The following is an 18,684-nucleotide window of genomic DNA, read 5'->3' as shown; positions in this document are numbered from 1 at the left end:
TGGTGGACACCGGAGGTGAGGGAAGCCGTCAAGCTGAAGGAGACCTTCAAGGCCTGGTTGGCCCAGGGGTCTCCTGAAGCAGCTGACAGGTACCGGCAGGCCAGAAGGGCTGCAGCTGCGGTGGTCGCGAATGCTAAAACTCGGGCATGGGAGGAGTTCGGGGAGGCCATGGAGAAAGACTTTCGGTTGGCCTCAAGGAGGTTCTGGCAAACCATCCGACGACTCAGCAAGGGAAAGCAGGGCTTACACCAGGCTGTTCTCAGTAGGGGGGGGGGGGGACTGCTGACCCGGACAGGGGACATCATCGGGCGGTGGAAAGAGCACTTTGAGGAACTCCTAAACCAGACCAACATGTCCTCTGTAGAGGAGGCAGCGCCTGAAGATCTAGGGGGAGGCTCACCCATATCCCTGGCAGAGGCCGCTGAGGTAGTCAAAAAGCTCCTCGGTGGCAAGGCGCCGGGGGTGGATGAGATCCGCCCTGAGATGCTGAAAGTGCTGGACATAGTTGGGCTGTCCTGGCTGACACGCCTCTTCAATGTCGCATGGGGGTCGGGATCAGTGCCCATGGACTGGCAGACCGGGGTGGTGGTTGCCATTTTCAAAAAGGGGGACCGGAGAGTGTGCTCGAATTACCGGGGTATCACACTACTCAGCCTCCCGGGGAAGGCTTATGCCAGGGTGCTGGAAAGAAGGCTCCGACCGTTTGTCGAACCTCAGATTCAAGAGGAGCAGTGCGGATTCCGTCCCGGCCGTGGAACAGTGGACCAGCTCTTTACCCTCGCAAGACTACTGGAGGGGTTCTGGGAGTTTGCCCAACCAGTCTACATGTGCTTTGTGGACTTGGAGAAGGCTTTCGACCGGGTCCCTCGGGGGTTCTTGTGGGGGGTGCTGCGGGAGTATGGGGTGCCGGACCCATTACAACAGGCGATCTGGTCTCTATACGACTGCAGTAGGAGCTGTGTCCACATTCTCGGCAATAAGTCAGACACGTTCCCGGTGGGTGTTGGCCTCCGCCAGGGCTGCCCTTTGTCTCTGGTGTGTTCGTGACTTTCATGGACAGGATATCTAGGCGCAGCTGGGGGGTGGAGAACGTCAGGTTCGGGGGTCTCGGGATCGCCTCTCTGCTGTTTGCAGATGATGTGGTCCTGTTAGCCTCCTCGGATCGTGACCTCCAGCATTCACTGGGGCGGTTTGCAGCCGAGTGTGAAGCGGCGGGGATGAGAGTTAGCACCTCCAAATCTGAGGCCATTGTGCTCTGCCGGAAACCGGTGGATTGCTCCCTCCAGGTGGGGACGGAGTGCCTACCTCAAGCGAAGGAGTTCAAGTATCTCGGGGTCTTGTTCACGAGTGAGAGTAAGATGGAGCGGGAGATCGACAGACGGATCGGTGCGGCTGCAGCAGTAAAGCAGGCGCTGCACCGGACCGTCTTGGTGAAGACGGAGCTGAGCCGGAAGGCAAAGCTCTCAATTTACCACTCGGTCTACGTTCCTACCCTCACCTATGGTCACGAACTCTGGGTCGTGACCGAAAGGACAAGGTCGCGGCTACAAGCGGCCGAAATGAGCTTCCTCCGTAGGGTGGCCGGGCTCAACCTTAGAGATAGGGTAAGGAGCTCGGTCATCAGGAGGGAGCTTGGAGTTGAGCCGCTACTCCTTCACGTCGAAAGGAGTCAGCTGAGGTGGTTCGGGCATCTAATTAGGATGCCTCTTGGACGCCTCCCACTGGAGGTTTTCCAGGCACATCCAACTGGGAAGAGACCCCGGGGAAGACCCAGAACACGCTGGAGGGATTACATCTCCCAGCTGGCCTGGGAACTGCCTCGGGATCCCCCAGAATGAGCTGGAACATGTTGCCGGTGAGAGGGAAGTCTGGGTCAGCCTGCTTGGCCTGTTGCCACCGCGACCCGACCCCGGATAAGCGGAGGAAAATGGATGGATGGATGGATATTCAGAATCAGGAAGAGTTGTCGTGGCAGTGAGATGACAGATGAATGCTTCTTAAGAACGTTGGGTCTGCAGACAGGAAACAGCCACTCCAAATAAATGCAGTTCCTCCTGATAGATGTCTGGATTTTATTTAAACAACAAAACACTGATACAGACTGAATGATTCAAACAATTATTTTTATAATTTATATGGAAAATAATCTAAATAAATTAAATAATAATGAATACAATGTATGTAGTGGTATTTACTTTCTCGTATGTCGACTAGTCAAGTAAACAGTTTGAGTGTGAAATATCTGTTACCAAAACAAACCTTTGGGTACAAACCAACAGAACTCCACAGCAACAAAGATCAGGAACAATAGACTTATTCTCTAATGTGGATTTTCACTAGTTGTTTTTTATGTATATTAACCAGAATGCAGTTTCCTTTAATTATATTAACTTAATCATGAACTTTTACAAGAAATTATATATTTGGAAATTTACAATAATTGAATTTACCAAATGTCCAAATGTTTGTGATAGAAGTGTAACTTTTTCAATCACAACAAAATTATGTGTATGTCTTTTTCAATTATATGTTCAATTTTGTTGAAAAAGTCGCTAATAGTATATTTCAAATGTTTTGTACAAACTAATAGTATTCTATAGATGTATGTGATGTAGATAGAAGATTGAAAGAGGTGAGCGTGAGAGAGGAGAATCTCTCAGATTTCTTAAAAGATAGATCAGGTACCAGTAACCCAAAGCAAGTGAGTGGATCAGAGGATCAGTGGAGAGACAGAAAGTGGGAGAGATGAGAGACTCTCAGGTTTTCGTTCAACAGGTTGTTATAACCATGTAATTTAGTTTAGAATTCAGGATTTCAGAAATCAGTTTCCAGTAATTTGTTCAGAAGTTTTTCAGAAGGTTCAGTAGGTTTGGAAAGTTCGGTAACAGCTAGAGTGGGATAGAAAGGGGATACAAAGAATGAATTCCAATATCAAAGACAGAGCGGTAGATTGACAGGAAAGATAGAGGAACCAATGTTTAGACAGAGTGGATACAAGGTATAGGAAAGACAGAGAGCCAATATGATAGAGGGGAGGGGAGACAGCAGGACACCTGTAAGACACAATAAAGACACACATTAGACAGCAGTCTGAATAACAAACTAAGTAACTTCTACCTTAAGATAAAAGATCAGTGAAGTGTCTGCTCACATGGACATAATGTAAAAACATCATGACAGTATAACAGGTAATACTGCAGATTTATGTGAAATATAAGGAAATGATATGAAGTACGGCTGGTTTAGAAGTCTCACATTTTTACTAACTACAACTTCACTACAGCGTGTTTAAAACCTGCAGTATTAATTAAGTGTTTTAAGTAAAAGTGTTGATTGATATGTGAACTTACTGTCAAGTCACCACGGAGACACCAACTCTGATCTGCAGTTAGAGACAGGAAGGAGGAGGCCAGAAGAAGTGAAGAGAGAAATAAATGATCTTTAATTTCCTCTCGGAAAACCAGTGTGTCACATCTCATTTCAATCTAGATCAAACTGTTATTCAGGGTGGGTCATTTAGTGTTCAGTACGTAATGAATGGATGTAATTCCTGTTGAGGCTACATTTGGATGGGAAGTCATTCTTAACTGTAAACCAATGTAATATTAGTTCAGTAACAGCAAAATCATAATTCATGTGTGTGAACGTACACTTCAGAGATGGCAAGGAGTCACAGTGATGGTCTGCAATCAGAGACAGAAAGGAGGGGGATAGGAGGAGAGGGAGGGTGAGGGACGGTGAGGGAGACATTTTCGGTTTAATTTCAGAAAACCAACCTTACAGCTCATTTTATTTCCTTGTTAATTATCAAAGTCTCCTTAAAGCTCTACAATTTCCCGGGAACTTATGTTAGTCTGCAATATATATCTTTAAGTTGCTTTAGAGATAAATAAATCACACAAAATAAATTAATCTGGTGTGAATCTAAACACAATGAAATGGTCTAAGATACTTAACAGTTAAACACATTAAGTTATGTGGTCTATTGTCAATTTCAGTTACAGTATGTCCGTACTTATCAGCCAAAGCGCAGATGTGGATCAATGTTCTCTTTGCCTAAGAGAGGAAACAATATTATTGTCTTCCATGTGTATGAGCAATAAAGGGTTAAAACTAGCAGAACTACAGAACACCCACAACAAATGACAGCTCCATCTCAGCTCTATGTGAGGGCTCACTGTGGACTAATAATGGATTATCTTATGTCTCTGTATACTGAATATATAAAGTCATGTTCCTACAGGGCCTGCATTATATTAGTGATTACTACAGAATGATACTATCAGCCTCTTATGAACAAAGGTTATTTGTACATCAAAGTATAATTTAAGATCAAAAAAAGAATGGTAATTGAACAGCTTTAACTGCAGGTTAAACTAACATAACAAGTTATATAACACTCTGACTGTAACGTTACCACAGCAAACATTACTGCTTCATATTGTTGTCAGGAGAGTTAGTTGAGATGGTGAAAAATGACTTGTTTTATATTACAAATAACCCGTTAATTAGCTTACTGGTATCTTGTCAGTTAATAGAGAGATGAAGTCATGCCATTTCCGGTGTCCTGTGGGACTTTACTTTATAAATACTATAAATGTTTATTTCATCCAGCTTGAACTGTGCCATGAATTACACATATGTTTGTCAATTTAATATTTGATTTTGCAAGTCAAGAAAGTCACAGATTGTCATACATTTGTCGTAGTATCATTTAGCTTCGTGTAAAACCGATCGGTGAACTACATCTCTGGTCTAGCATCATGCACGTCGTTACCTTGGCTAGCTAGCTAACTTAGCTATATACATCCACATGTACCTTATCTTACATGATGTGTTTTATCCTGCCACTGTTCTTATCAGCCGGGAAACAAAGAACGGGCAAGACCTGTTGTTCATGCAAGTAGTCTTACACTTCAACAGTTTAAAAACAAAATGCTATTTTCTTGACTTACATATTAATCCTTTAAATTGACGAACATCATACATGTAATTCATTCAGAAAATTCCGTAATCACGACCGTTGCGTAGTGCCCGTAGGCCCAATAAGTGAATGTGGTGCTTGGTGGTGTACCTCTTACATGTACACTTTACATATCTAGGGATTATACAAAATAGGCCCAATTCGTTTTAAGATGCTTTAGAAACAGGTCATAAAAATCTCAATATAAGTAAATATTTTGCAGCCTTTGTTTCTTCATAACACATGTAATACTTGACTTCTTTCTTTACAGGGTTTATATAAATGTAATACTTCTAGTTTAATTAACCTGAACAAGAAGTTACTTGTATTGAATATTAAGTTCTGTCTTTATTAAAGAGTCATTTTTATGTCCAACATTCATTCATTGACAAAATGATTCAGTATGCAAGGGTACCTTAGCTAGTATGGAGAGTAACCTTATCCTTCACTTTTTTGAACCAGTGCAATTTAGCGCTGTCCGTTTTCTTCTCCTTTTTTGAGTATGCACCTTTTACTGAATACATTTATATTAGGGTTTAATGTCAATGTTTTTATTTCACCTCAGTTAGCCTACTAGACACCTCCACAGTGGTGTAAAGTAACTTGGTTATTCAAACACTGTACTTACAGTTGAGTACAATGTTAAGGTACTTGTACTTGTAGCGACAGCACCCCCTCATGACACGATACACTTACTTCATGTTCATGAGCTGCCGTTCCTCACCAGTCCGCCACCGGACACGAGCCTGAACGTGGCCAATACAAGACCCGCCCTACTCTGCCTCTGATTGGCTTACCCGGCCTTAACGGTCCATTCCAACCTACGTTGGGAACGAGTACTAGCCAATCAGAGGCAGAGAAGGGCGGGTCATGCATTCGTCTTGACAGGATTTACACCTGCAGGTCATCTGTCCATAAACTGGCAGCTACAGAGTTTTGCTATCACAGCAACTCCTCGAAACAAACTACAATATATAAATAAACAAAAATATAACAACAAATAAACTCTTTTATCATGATGTATTTTTGCATTATGTATGATTTTTCATTGATCCCCGAAGTGAATTCACAATCTAACCACCCAGCAATATGATGTACACATAAAACATAAAAATAAACATTTGAATTCAGCCATTCTGCACAATGACTTCTAACGCAATATTTTACATTGAATGCTTGAGCACCGAACCAAGTTACTGATTAACACTGAACAAATGATCAAAGTATGCATATTATTACATTTGTCCGAGCATCGGTAGTTTACTTTGTATGAGTATGAGTATACTTTGGGTCTGTAAAAAAACGGCACACAGTCATTGCTGCAAAGCCTCCAAAGTCAGACTCAGATACTAATGTCCAATTAAAGAGCAAGCATGTTTCAGACATGGATCATCAAAATACACTAATCAGCTAAATAATGAGGACTGCGTTTCTAAAGCAGTTCTACACCTCAAAGGTCATATTTATACTATAGTATTACATTAAAAATGTCATAGTATAGAATATTCTTAAATTAATATACATACGTACATATATGGTATAGCATAAAATAATATTGTATGTCATAAAAATATAGTATAAAAGATAATATAGTATGTCCTAAAAAATAATAGTTTGTCATAAAAATGTCGTATATAGTATGTCCTAAAAATTATAATATTGTATTTCATAAAAAAATATATATTATTGTATGTCCTATTTTTAAAATAGAATGTCATAAAAATATCGTTATAGTATGTCTTAAAAAAACGTCATAAAGATGTCACAGTTCAGTATGTCATAAAAAATAATAATAGTGTGTAATAAAAAAAAATATATATATATACATACACTATGTCCTAAAATAAAATATAGTATGTCTTAAAATTTGTAATATAGTTTCATCATGAAAAATAATGATATAGTATGTCATAAAAATACACTGATCAGCTATTAAAAATAATGGATTGAGTTGGGGTTCTAAAACTTAAAGGTCATACATCAGAATGTAGATGCTTATATTACACCAACATCTAGAGTGTGTAGTTGGGGTTAACAGGTCTACTGTTGGTTAAAGGTTTCAACCTTGGTGTTCGATAGAGATACATTATTGACAAAACATAAGTAAATGTTACAAACATAATTAAATAACGAAGAGAGTAGAATATAAATAACAACTGCGATACTAGCGGATGTTTTGCTCATCATTTTTTTTATTTATTTCATGATTAATATTCACATCACTGGTTAACAATGAATCACAATGAACATCTCTTTCATACCAAATATTCAGAATTGAGGGGGGGGGGGTGAGGGTGAGCTCTATCTAACAGGACAGATGCCTCTAACAACCAGCAGATTGTTTCTTGTCTCCTGCATGCTCTTGCTATGCTGTTGTGCCCTTCAGAATAATACAGCACACACCACAGTGGCTCCACTCACGGCACTGAAAAGCACATTCTTTTTGCGTGTTGTAGTGACAGATCTCAACATGTTGCTAATACCGCTGACCAAAGACCAAGATTTACAGCAAGTGAGAACACAAAAAAAAGTCACACAAATCACAGTCCAACAAATCCCGTCTTATAAATAAAATGAATACTTCTGCCGTCTACAAAGTGTGCTCGCCTTGATAATCAGACTGCTGTATGCGTGGCAGAGGACACTAACAGGGGATAAAAAACTTTTCAGTGCTATGATGCTGACAAGCCTCTGTAGGTGGGAGACACAGCTAGGCGTCTCCAGGTGCATATCTACCAACACTCCCTTTTTTTCTTCTTTAACCCTTTATTCCCAGTTACATTTCAGGCAATTCGCCGTCGCTCTTAAAAAAGGTACAGTTCAAGCTCAAACTTTTTTTTTAAACAATTTCCGTTTCCAAAATGTTTTCAGCCTTCGCTATCGACGCCGAGAAGATAATTAGGCCCCGAGACATCCCATAATTCAGTCCCGTGTTGGTAGGTATGTCGTGGTGTCTATATAGGAGCTGTCTAAATACACAACATTACATTCTACCACAAGCCAAAAGACTAAGTCTGGTTAGTCTAATGGGGAGGGGGGGTCTGCGAGAGAAAGGGCCGACCAGTGTGTGTCAGGTGTTGCATGTACAGCAGTGCTTTCCAAAACCCAAAAGCGGAAATGTTCTTTCCTTCCGTTTGTAATGAACCAACCAATTCTGAAGTGCGGTTTACTTGGTTTGATTTTTGTTTTTCTTTGATGCTCCTTAAGTCGCATGAAACCCGACACACACGCTGCCTCCCTTCCTGCCCGTCGATTTAGAATCCGGGCAAATAGTGTTTTCCGTATGTGATCTATCTTCCAAAAACAGAACAGAGACAAACCTCATACACGTACTCGTACATCTTGCACCTTTAATACATTTTTAAAAACATTCTTGAGACTTCAGCAGCCCTTTTTCTTAACGGGGGAAAAAAAAGGCAAGACCCTGAAACAAAAGAAAAAGTACACTTTTCCTCTCTTATAATAATATTATTAAGCTTGACGGTAACAGGCTTATGAACGTCAATGCTCAGCTGTCAACATCCACAACACCCTGTTAAGAAGTACGATTTTTGTATTTTTTTTGTATTTTTTTGAGTTAATTCTGGAGTGATAGAAACATGGTGGAGACTATATACAGGGGACAGTGTGAGATACTAGTGGAAGGTGGTGTTCAAGTGATATAAGTGGGGAACAAACAGAGTGAATCTGGTTATTACCTTTTGTCCAAGCTGCAAACTTAACTGTATTCCACAAATCTAGTCTTAAGCCTAATCATATCCTCTATGATTATAATAAATGTGAACTTTAAGGGATGAGGGGGCCCAGACAGGACCCAGACAGCTGCATGTGCTATTGCTATAGCATACAGCATGTCAAATACAGCCTGAGCCATAATACAGTTTTCTGGCATATAACAATATTGATTTATTTAAAAAATTGATAATGATGTATCGATTCTGCTGGTATTCATTTTTCATAAGGATCCCTTAAATTTTGAGTTGTGGCCAATATTTGCACTGAGCAGCACATTTTAGAGTTGAAAAATGAACGTTCTCTTGTGTAGGACCATGTTCCTTGTGTACATCTGTTCGTGGTCTCTTAACAAACACACTGACACCGATCCGCTTTCAAATGTCAAGTCACAATAAATCTTCTGACGATTCGCTGTCATCTATCGCCCTGCGTCCAGCGGTTTAAGATGTTGACCTTTGTTAAGTCAGCACCATCTCATTTCCTGTCCGTGTAATTTAGAAAGGCACAGATAACCCCGTTAATCTACTATGCTTTCATTTTAATCCCACTGAATTACAAAGAAAATTTGACCCTTAACTGGATTAAAAGAATGTATAGCATGTAGCAGTCTGTATCACTCTCTACTATCAATAGTAGCTGTCACTCACTTCCTGTGTGAACTAATCTAACAATGCTTTAAATCTTTTTTAAATCTAATTTGAAGGGCAGCTTTTTCATCTCACCTGTTTTTCAGGTCGAGGGACGAATTTCAAGGTTTTGGATGCTTTTCTTTAAAAGCATTATATTGATTGATTGATGTCTTTATTTTCGTGCCATAACGGGCCCAACCCTCGTGGGTTCATGAGTGCAGTTCAGAGTGGCGGCCGTTAGCTAGCCAGTGGGACGCTGACTGGAACAAAAGTGACTTCAGTCTCTGCCCAGGTAGACATTACTCCACTATATCTTTACATATACCAAGGTTTTTGCTATTTTAATGCTCTAAATTTTGAATTTAGCACAGTTTACCTGCTGTATACCAAAGGAATAAGATTCAATCAACGACAAAAGGATCTGCAAGAGGTGTCTTTGATGCTAGTCCTCTCAAAACATCCTTTAGCTGACTATCAACTTGTAGCTCGGTCAGAAAGTAATAACCAGTGAATGTTGACAGGAACAACATGAGGGCAGACTGGAGAGTTAATTGTTAATCCATCGATGACCAATGTCCCACTGTAATCCACTGAGCCGACCCAGACGAAGGGGGCACCGATGTGCCGTTCAACATGCACAACACCAGGTCATCCCGTCATACGGCAACAAACTCTAACACACATTAAGACTACAACTTGTTCCTCTGTCTATACCTGTCAAAGCGCTTTCATCCCTTTTGTTCTTCTATTCCGAAGACAGATTCACATGATCGCTTTCACATGTTTATGCACTTTCAGGCAACTCATGGGCATGACCATTTGGAGGGAACAGGAACTATTAAATATGCTTTAACGGTGTTTTAAGTTGCCTATTCTCTGTTGTTCACTATTTGATCACTTGCTCTTTGATTATCATAACTTTACAGACTGCTTTGCTCCCAGAAGCACACATGTACAGTACACTGCTGACGATGTTTGAGCAATAAACAGCAAAGCAACTTTTATATCACTTCAGTGCATCAAGAAATGAACAAGACTGTGTTCAAAGTGCACAAGACTTTTTAAGGGGAACTGTACATATTGAATAGGATTTTGGAGTTATTAAGTGATTCCAGATACAATAATATAGATCATCAATGAGAACAGCGTGAAGCTGGCCTGAAGTTTCTCTAATGGTGATGTAAGGTTTCTCAGTCGGCCTTTAAGTCTCAGAGCCAGACTATCAGTGTTCTAGAGGCTGAGCAGCGCTCTCTACAGGATGGATGCAGTAGTAACACTTCACACATCTGACAACTACGGCAGCGCCCCACCAACACGTCTCAGTTACATAGTTACAGAGACCAGTCCTCAGAACCATGCATAGACTTACAGCCAGTAGAACGGGCACCTCTCGGTGAGCATCAGCCGCTTACACTCCTTTTTATCTGCCGTGACACATGACGCAACGCTTCTGGTCTGTAAATCAAAGTCACATCACAGTGTTGTTTCCATAAAATGCATTGCACTGAATGTAAGTGATTTCCTATAACAATACAAACAGGCAAAAAAAAAAGTTAAATTTCTTCTCCACACAAGATCATTTAAGACATTTAACAATTGTGGAAAAAGAGAAAAACTAATCCCCTATGACTTCAGGCAAATGTATTATCTACTGTTAAATTGAAATGATTCACTGCTATACTCTATTTTACAAGTCCAGATGTGTTCGCTAGATAGACATCTTCCAACACCACTGCACGGTCCCTGCTGCAGTCTCCGCAGCTCCTTCTTGGTTCTGCTGTTGCTGAAATACTGCTGCATTCATGGCATTTTGGAGCTGGGCAGTCCCTCCTGTCCAGTGTAGTAAAACTATTTATAATTGATAGAGAATTTTTTTTTTACCTTTGAGAATTTTAGGATTTTTTTTTTACATCCAGTGTTATCCTATAGAAAACAAAAAAACTAGAAAATGCTGGAAAAAATGTTTAATTAAAATGCATTTAAAAAGCTATTTACTTCAATCTATGTGAACTACTAATGAGTAAAACATATGCTAGAGACTTGAAACCTGACCTCAAGTGGCTTGGTACTGGAGATGGTTCGATCTACTAGACAGTCTCTGGTGAATTAATTAGACACTAAAAGGTTGCGAAGAAAATGCCAACTTCAGACTTGCCATGAATGTAACATTATTCCCCTTTAATTGACACTCCGTCCTGCAAGTGAACTCCCTTCACACCCTTCAACTTCGGTGGTCGTCCTCTGTCTCTGTCGTGTGTGTGTGTGTGTGTGTGTGTGTCGTGTGTAACAGGAGGCGTTCCGACTAAGATCACTGTATTGCTGTCAGAGAGTCGGAGTGAACCACGAGACGAGGAAGCGGACGAGAAGGAGGCGGGGTGAGGCAAGCACATGATGATGATGTCAGACAATGACCACGGGAGGGACGGCACACCGACACAGATCATCATTAATGTAACGATATCAGCATAGACCACCAAAAACACGATAAAGAGTTGCTTCCATTAACAGAGAAATGCTTCTATGGACAGCGTGCCGTTTTTTATTTCAGGGTGCTTTTTTTGTGTGTATTATAACGTGTGTGCACATGTGCTGATTTCTGTTTGTTTGTGTGTGTGTGTATGTGCGTGGGCATGCACACCAACAAGCATGTGTGTGCTTTCCTGTATATATCTGTGCTTGTGTGTCGGTGTGTGTGTTTGGGTCTCACAGAGAGGATTCTAAGACGCACCGGCTAGTGGGAGGACTCAAAAGAGGGTGTGGCTCTGTAGCCCCACCCCCTCTCCACCGGGGGTGTACCACATGACCAGGAAGTACCACATGAGCAAGAGAAAGAGGGCACTGTCTGTCTGTCTGTCTGTCTCTGATAGCCATATGTGAACTGTGAATGCTGCACACATCTCAGGGGGACTGCTGGGGCCGCTCACAGGAGAGTCTACTGTGGGACGGAAGGATACATGGGAGGTTTGGGTTCAACCCCTCAGAAATAGTCTTATTGAGAAGACTAAAGGGTTAAGTGCCCCCAAACTTTATGCCACGCAAATGGTCGGACATAAGAGTGTATGAGCTTTTTTATCAATAAAGGTTAAGGGGTTTGTAAGTCTTACACATTAAACGGTGCTTTATTTTTGGTCTGTTTTTCTGTAACACCCACAGTAGTTTGTGGACTTATGCTACGACCACGTGACCAGGACTGAATTTTGCATGGTTTTACTTACACCGCGTGACCTTAATCGCAGATCATGCCGATTCCATTGTCACAAATTGATAAAATCCCGCCATTTGATGTGTTGGCGTGACCAGGCCTTTACCCAGCAGCCTGTGTGACATGATGGGTCATGTTGTCCGCAGTAACATTCAGTATTCTGTGTATTGACTCATTCATGTTGACTAAAAGGTGCAGCAGCTAGCAGTTGAACTCCAAGGTTTAACACTTACTCTAAAGGGTTGAGTAGTCCTTTTCAAGATCAGACCCTTCAAGGTTAAATACTGTGATCCCAACTCATTCCACTTCAAGATCAAATACCTGTGTTCAGTGCCAAATTCTTCTTGAGCCAAGGTAAGAGCAGCCCCATCACTTTTCGCCTCTTGATGATTCTCGTGCACTAATCACATCATTAAATGATGTTTCCAATTGTGGCAAAAGCCGTCTGCTTTGTTATAGCCTCTACATTTCTGTACTGTACTGTCATTGAATGCATCTTTTCTTGAAACCTAAAACAGGAATCGTCTGACATCCTAAACTCTGACTTTCTGCACTGATTTGGAACCCCACCTTCAGATCCGTTTCCAAACGTCTCCAATAGTATCCTCTCTACTCCACATAAGCCCCGGTCCTCTGCGCTGATCGCTGCTACTGCTGAAGATAAAGAAGCATTGTTGTCATACATCTGGGTGAGACAAACTGGTGCAATGATGTAAGAGATGTATTGGGAGATAATGTTTGACTTGACAACGTGCATTGCTGTAGATACTGTAGATGTGTAGATTTAAAGCAGACTTGCCAGGCCTTCAGCTGGTTAGTGTGGTCAGGGGCTAAGTGGACATGGACTAAGAATGGGCGCTAGCAAGGTCTGCTAACAAGGTTTGAAGATCAAAGTGGTTTTGAATTTTGAAGGCCTGTAGGAGGGACCATAGATCAGCCTCAGAGTGTTAAAACAGTATAAGACTCATAGGTGGAAATATTCTAAGACTGGCTATGTTCAATATACTTCCGTTAGCATTGACTACAATAGTGGGTTTATTGTGGGGGTGTTAAATTTGGGGTTTAAGTCCTCTAAATCAGTGCTTACAAGGGAATTTTATCAGCCGAGAAGCTGGCGGAACCCCAAGAAACACAGACAAACAGGAAGTGCTCTTCTCTGTGGTAGGCGGGGCCAAAGGTCAACCGTTGAGAGGTCAACGGTCAGGGGTTGGTAGCAGGAAGCCGGCAGGCGAAACCCCCAGAGAAACACAGAGAGGCGATCGGTCAGTTTGGTGCTGCGGTGGGCGAGATGAAGGGCGGGGCCAAAGGGAAGTGACTGCGCCGTGGTAGGTTGGTTGGTCGGTCGACGAGCGCCATGCGTGTCCCGCCAAAATCTACTGGTCACTGGGACTCAATCTGTTGGGGGGAAGAAATTGGATTGAGAAAGGAAAACGAAAAAAAGTTAAGAGAAGGAGAGAAAAGTGATACTGAGACGAGGGAGGAAACTTTCTGAGTCTCAATTCTACCAGCCAGATGGTGTGTTACTTTAACTGACAAGCTGCTACAGTCTGCACCCAAGTTCATCTGAATTATAGACCAAATTATAAACCATTCCTGTTTTAATTGTATTAGCACTACAGCCATCCATCAATTAGACCAAGTTTGGAAACCACATCGTCTGTCATCCCTCTGAACTCAGGGAGTCTGGAGGCCGGCTGCAGTGCCAGAGATGACTTTATCCACTAAGACCGGCTAATCTTCAGTCTGTAGGTCTTTCCACAGTTTCATTTAGTAGCAAAGCGTCTGCTATTTTTACCACCACTCTCCATCAGACACGTAGCGGAGATCAGGTATACACATGCATGCACGCACAATCCCTATCGTCACGTGTATCTGTATTTGCTAAACCCCTAAACAGCGATTGTCCAATCAGAGCCAGTTGGCTACAATCACAGACGTGCACTTCAATGTTTTTAGATATGAAACTTTATACAAACTAATTTCCCCCTGAGGATGAATAAAGTTTATATCTATATATGATAGTGTGTGTGTGTGTGTGTGTGTTTACACCCACTTGTCTCAGTGATGCGTTTGTCTATGCTATGCTCCCTCAGTCCGTCTCCCCCGAAAGGAGTGGGTGTGGCCTCCTTCACCCCATTCTCCTTGCCAACACCTCCTGGTGCCGTTGCCTTAGCAACACCCGCCAGTCCTGTTGTCGGAGCGCCACTCTGGGGTGAAGATGTCTTCTCCTCTGCTTTCTCCTCCTGTGGCCAAATATAGACACACAAGGGCAGGGACGGACACACACACACACACACACACTTTTATTTATAGTGTAGTATCTCATGCTACCACACCATCTTGTGGCGTCGACCAGTAAATGCACCGTGAGTCAGCAGAGCCAGAGAAGTTAACTGATAGAATGAGTGACTGTGAGAGTTTGACCTTGTGTCCGTTGGTCTGCTCGTTGCCTGGCCCCACGTTGTCCATGGATCCAATCTTAGACTTAGCTTTAATGTTTAGCTTATGGCACTCAATCTTCACATCACCTCCACCTGAGATTAAAAAAAGAAATACAAAAGAAGAAGGTTAGTAGGAGAGCTGAAATAGAACCATGAAATAGAGGAGAATAGAAGTAATAAGTCCGACCTGGCTTATGTTTGATGTTGTCCTTTGAGCCACATTTGGACGTCACCTTGCTTAAATCAACCTTCTTGTACTGGATCTGCACCTGGAGGGGGGGGGGAAATCACGATGTAGTCGCTTTATACAAAACTCACAAAGAGGCCACATCCAGTGCAATGCAATTCAGCTAAACTTCAGCGTCTACTCTGTCCACTTTATGAAATCACAGTCATTAACATGGACCTGGTGCAGTAGTAGAGGATGCAGTCTGTACATACGGTGGTGTATGTGGGGGACACAACACAGCAGATGCTGCACTACCTGCCCTTGCTGCATACTTTGACCTGTGCTGTTATGTGTTGTCAGGCTGGTAAACGACGCTCTGTCTATGCTTGTGAATCAACACAGGCTTTAATTGGAGGAAGCAAGAAGCCAGTTATGAGACCGTCGCCCCATCATGAGTGTGTGTTCAGTATCACAGGCAGCTGATGGATCTTAGGAGGCGGTGGCCTGTCTGACAGCGTGTGATGAGATCAATCAAATATACATGTGTGTGAGGACGGACAGGAGGACAGACAGTCGGCTAACTGTGACCCTCAGAGCTGTTGAAATTGTGTTAGCAAACAAACCATGATTGCTTTCCGATTGACATTAGAGCGCTCCCTCATTACAGGCTGCTTGACAGGTTCTAACATTAATCACCTGATTTTATAATACAACACCAATATTTGAATTCTTAACAGCTAATCTAAATATTCATGATGTCATTTCAGACTGAGAAACACACCCATGACTTCAGTGAAGATAGAACATTTTAATATTGGTGAACATGTATATGTGTTAAGCCTACTGCAGTACATTCCATGAGTTGTTTTGTACTGTGATATTACTATCTTACAGCATTGTGTATTGTGTTTGTATTTGCTGGCTTTATGTGGAACACACTTTAGGAAAAAGAAGGTTTTTATCACATACATGTATGGAGCAAATATATAAAGTTTGTGTGTATGTTAATCCACTTTCAGCAGGTCGCTTGAATACTCTCTTAAAGGGGAATTGCACCCATTTGCAAAATTCCTTCCTGTTATTCCTATGGTCCAAGACAGTCCAAAAATATTAGTTAACATTAACAATTATCTCCCAAATCCAATACTAGAGGGTTTAAACCCAAATTTGGAACTACTTCATAGATACTATATTGGGAAAGATGTTATGGATGACACAGAGCATCCAGGGGAATGTTGTATATGGCTACATTTTCTGTTTCACAACTGAGATCAGGAGAAAAGAGTTACGCTCATTTGAGTGTTAACAAAGGAAAGACAATCAGTCTCCTATTCATTGTCTATGGAGCAGCTCCACTTCATACTGGATGTTATCACACGTTCGAGACTTCCTTCTCTGGTTTCTGGCTTGCAGAGAGAGTAGCTCATATTCACAAATATTGATATATCCTTTTTGGAATTCTTCGTTTAGGTGGTGTTCCCCTTTAATATTTACTTTTACATGTGTTGCGCATGTGTTGTTTTTACATGTATATGTAAACAACAATACAATACACCAAAACATACCTCATGTAAATTAAAAAATTTGACAAAAATGGGCAAGACAAAGTAAAGATTAAAATGAACATCTGCATAACAATAAAGGTGCGTTCACACCAAACGCAGCGCGAATTATTCGCGTGAGTAGATTATACAAAGTCTATGCACAGTCTATGGCACAGAAATATTTCAACTTCAGTGGAAAAATCGCGTGAAGCCCATCAGCGTTGAGATACTCCTCCTGTCACCACTGACGTCCTGCCATTGTTGAAATAAATACTGTAGCCATCTGTGTTCACACAGAGCTCTACGATTCCTCATATTAGTAGAGACCGGACCAAACTGTGTGTATAAATGTGTGTGTAAACCATATGGTACAAAAAAAAGACACTGCCGTATTTACACCGAGATGACGTTATTTTGAATGTTGATGGAGCTGCTACAATGTTAGCTTAGCCTAGCACCAATCGATCCGAGCTCCATTAAGAAAACAAGTATTTTAAAAGTGATTTGCTTGTCGTCTTGCAGAGAGAACTAACAAAACATGAATTCAGACTTTTTACAAATCGGCATCATTACGTAGTTATTTCGGCATCCCTTTTATTGGTTTATAGCAGTTAAACTACAGCAAAATCAGTTTGTTTTGTGTTCATACAGCTGTAGTAAACAGCAGACGTGTGGCTTGTTAGACACAGTGAATACAGCTCGATAAAATAGTTATGAACCCAGACAAGACGGTGTTTAGTTCTGGGACTTCCACAACACGTACTAAGCAGAAATAGGTTATTTTTTCCATGGTTGATGGCGGAAATAAATGGCGGACAGTTGAACGGCTTCCAGGGCGATAAGCCACGCCCCCTCTCCGGAGCGTTACGCGAATGACCACAAATGGTCCCAGGCGAGTGAACGCGGCGCGAATGGCGCGTTTGGTGTGAACATGGCATAATAGTACAAAGGGTTGAGAGGCATTGGTGATCATGAGGAAAGGGACGAAACAGCTGCGTTAGAGACTCCTGGGCTCTGATTGGTTGTTTTCCTTCGGGCAGTGGAATCTTGTAAATGCCATTAGAAGCACAAAGAGGAGGCAGAGGAACCTGATTTTTTCACAGATTATCTATGTTGTGTACTACTGTCAGTATATAGTGAGAGTTTGAGCAATTATGATGAAAAGTTATTTTCATTAAAGTTACCAACTGCAGCTTTAAAACTGTTAACAGTTGCTATTATTGTGACATCGGTCCGGCCTCTAGTTGTATTTGATGTCACATTCTTGGACACTATGAGCTGATTCCTGTATACCCTTTTGCATTTGGTTTAATTGATGAGAGACAGCAAAGTGGTGGTTGTGAGGGCAGCCCAGAGACGGACTATGATAGTGCAGCAGGTGTTTGGAGCAGATGGGAGCAACATCTGGAAGGGTGGGCAGAGAGACCTGTGGTCAGGTCCCTTTGAGTGAAATCAATCCAAAATGCAAACAGAGAGGAGCCACAAATGCGCTGATTATAGTGCAATCATTCTTAGTTGCTTTGAAAATGATGCTTCTGGGTAAATACAGCCCAATCGGGTGTAAGAGATACAACATGCTTCCAGCCATGGTGAACCAACATTACATACTAGGAACAGAAATTCCTTTTTTAGTGGCTGGGATCAAAAAAGTACATCCTCATTTGATCACAATTTTTGAGCAATTGAGGGTCTATAAGCTCGTAATGTGATGCGCATCCACCCTCACCAGAGTCTCCCTCCAGCTCTAGCAGTACTTACTTTGCCACCTCCAGGGACATGTTTGATATTGTCCTTGGAGCCACAGCGAGACGTGATATGGCTGAAGTCCAGCTTTTTGTGCACTATCTGAACCTAAAGACAGGCAGGCAGACACACACACAAGCAGGAAAGTGAGGAGGTAGAAGGGAGAGAAAGAAAGAAAGAAAGAAAGAAAGAAAGAAGGGCATGAAAGGCAGACAGACAAGAGCAGCAGAGAAGAGCAGATCAGCTGGCAGCATAAGT

The 18,684-nt window shown here is 41.9% G+C and overlaps 1 protein-coding gene across 4 annotated transcripts in view; it reads right to left on the bottom strand.

Moving 5' to 3' along the window:
• Positions 1–12,125: 12,125 nt before the first annotated feature.
• LOC116399804 (microtubule-associated protein 4-like) overlaps positions 12,126–18,684 on the bottom strand; it is a 110,738-nt gene continuing 104,179 nt past the window's right edge. For 3 of the 4 annotated variants that reach the window (XM_031877218.1, XM_031877220.1, XM_031877222.1), the window contains 5 exons: positions 18,442–18,534; positions 15,158–15,239; positions 14,954–15,063; positions 14,583–14,772; positions 12,126–13,924 (listed from right to left, as the gene is read on the bottom strand). In XM_031877218.1, the coding sequence (XP_031733078.1) occupies positions 13,920–13,924; positions 14,583–14,772; positions 14,954–15,063; positions 15,158–15,239; positions 18,442–18,534 (480 nt within the window). In that variant the 3' untranslated portion in view covers positions 12,126–13,919. The remainder of the gene's footprint in view (positions 13,925–14,582; positions 14,773–14,953; positions 15,064–15,157; positions 15,240–18,441; positions 18,535–18,684) is intronic. The other variant, XM_031877219.1, reaches the window with a different exon arrangement.

The sequence above is a fragment of the Anarrhichthys ocellatus genome, unplaced genomic scaffold, assembly GCF_004355925.1.
Source record: "Anarrhichthys ocellatus isolate YVR2014 unplaced genomic scaffold, GSC_Weel_1.0 scaffold129, whole genome shotgun sequence".
In the NCBI taxonomy this organism is placed as follows: domain Eukaryota; kingdom Metazoa; phylum Chordata; class Actinopteri; order Perciformes; family Anarhichadidae; genus Anarrhichthys; species Anarrhichthys ocellatus.
Note: the sequence above shows the minus strand (reverse complement) of the source record. Positions and strands in the feature narration are given on the sequence as shown.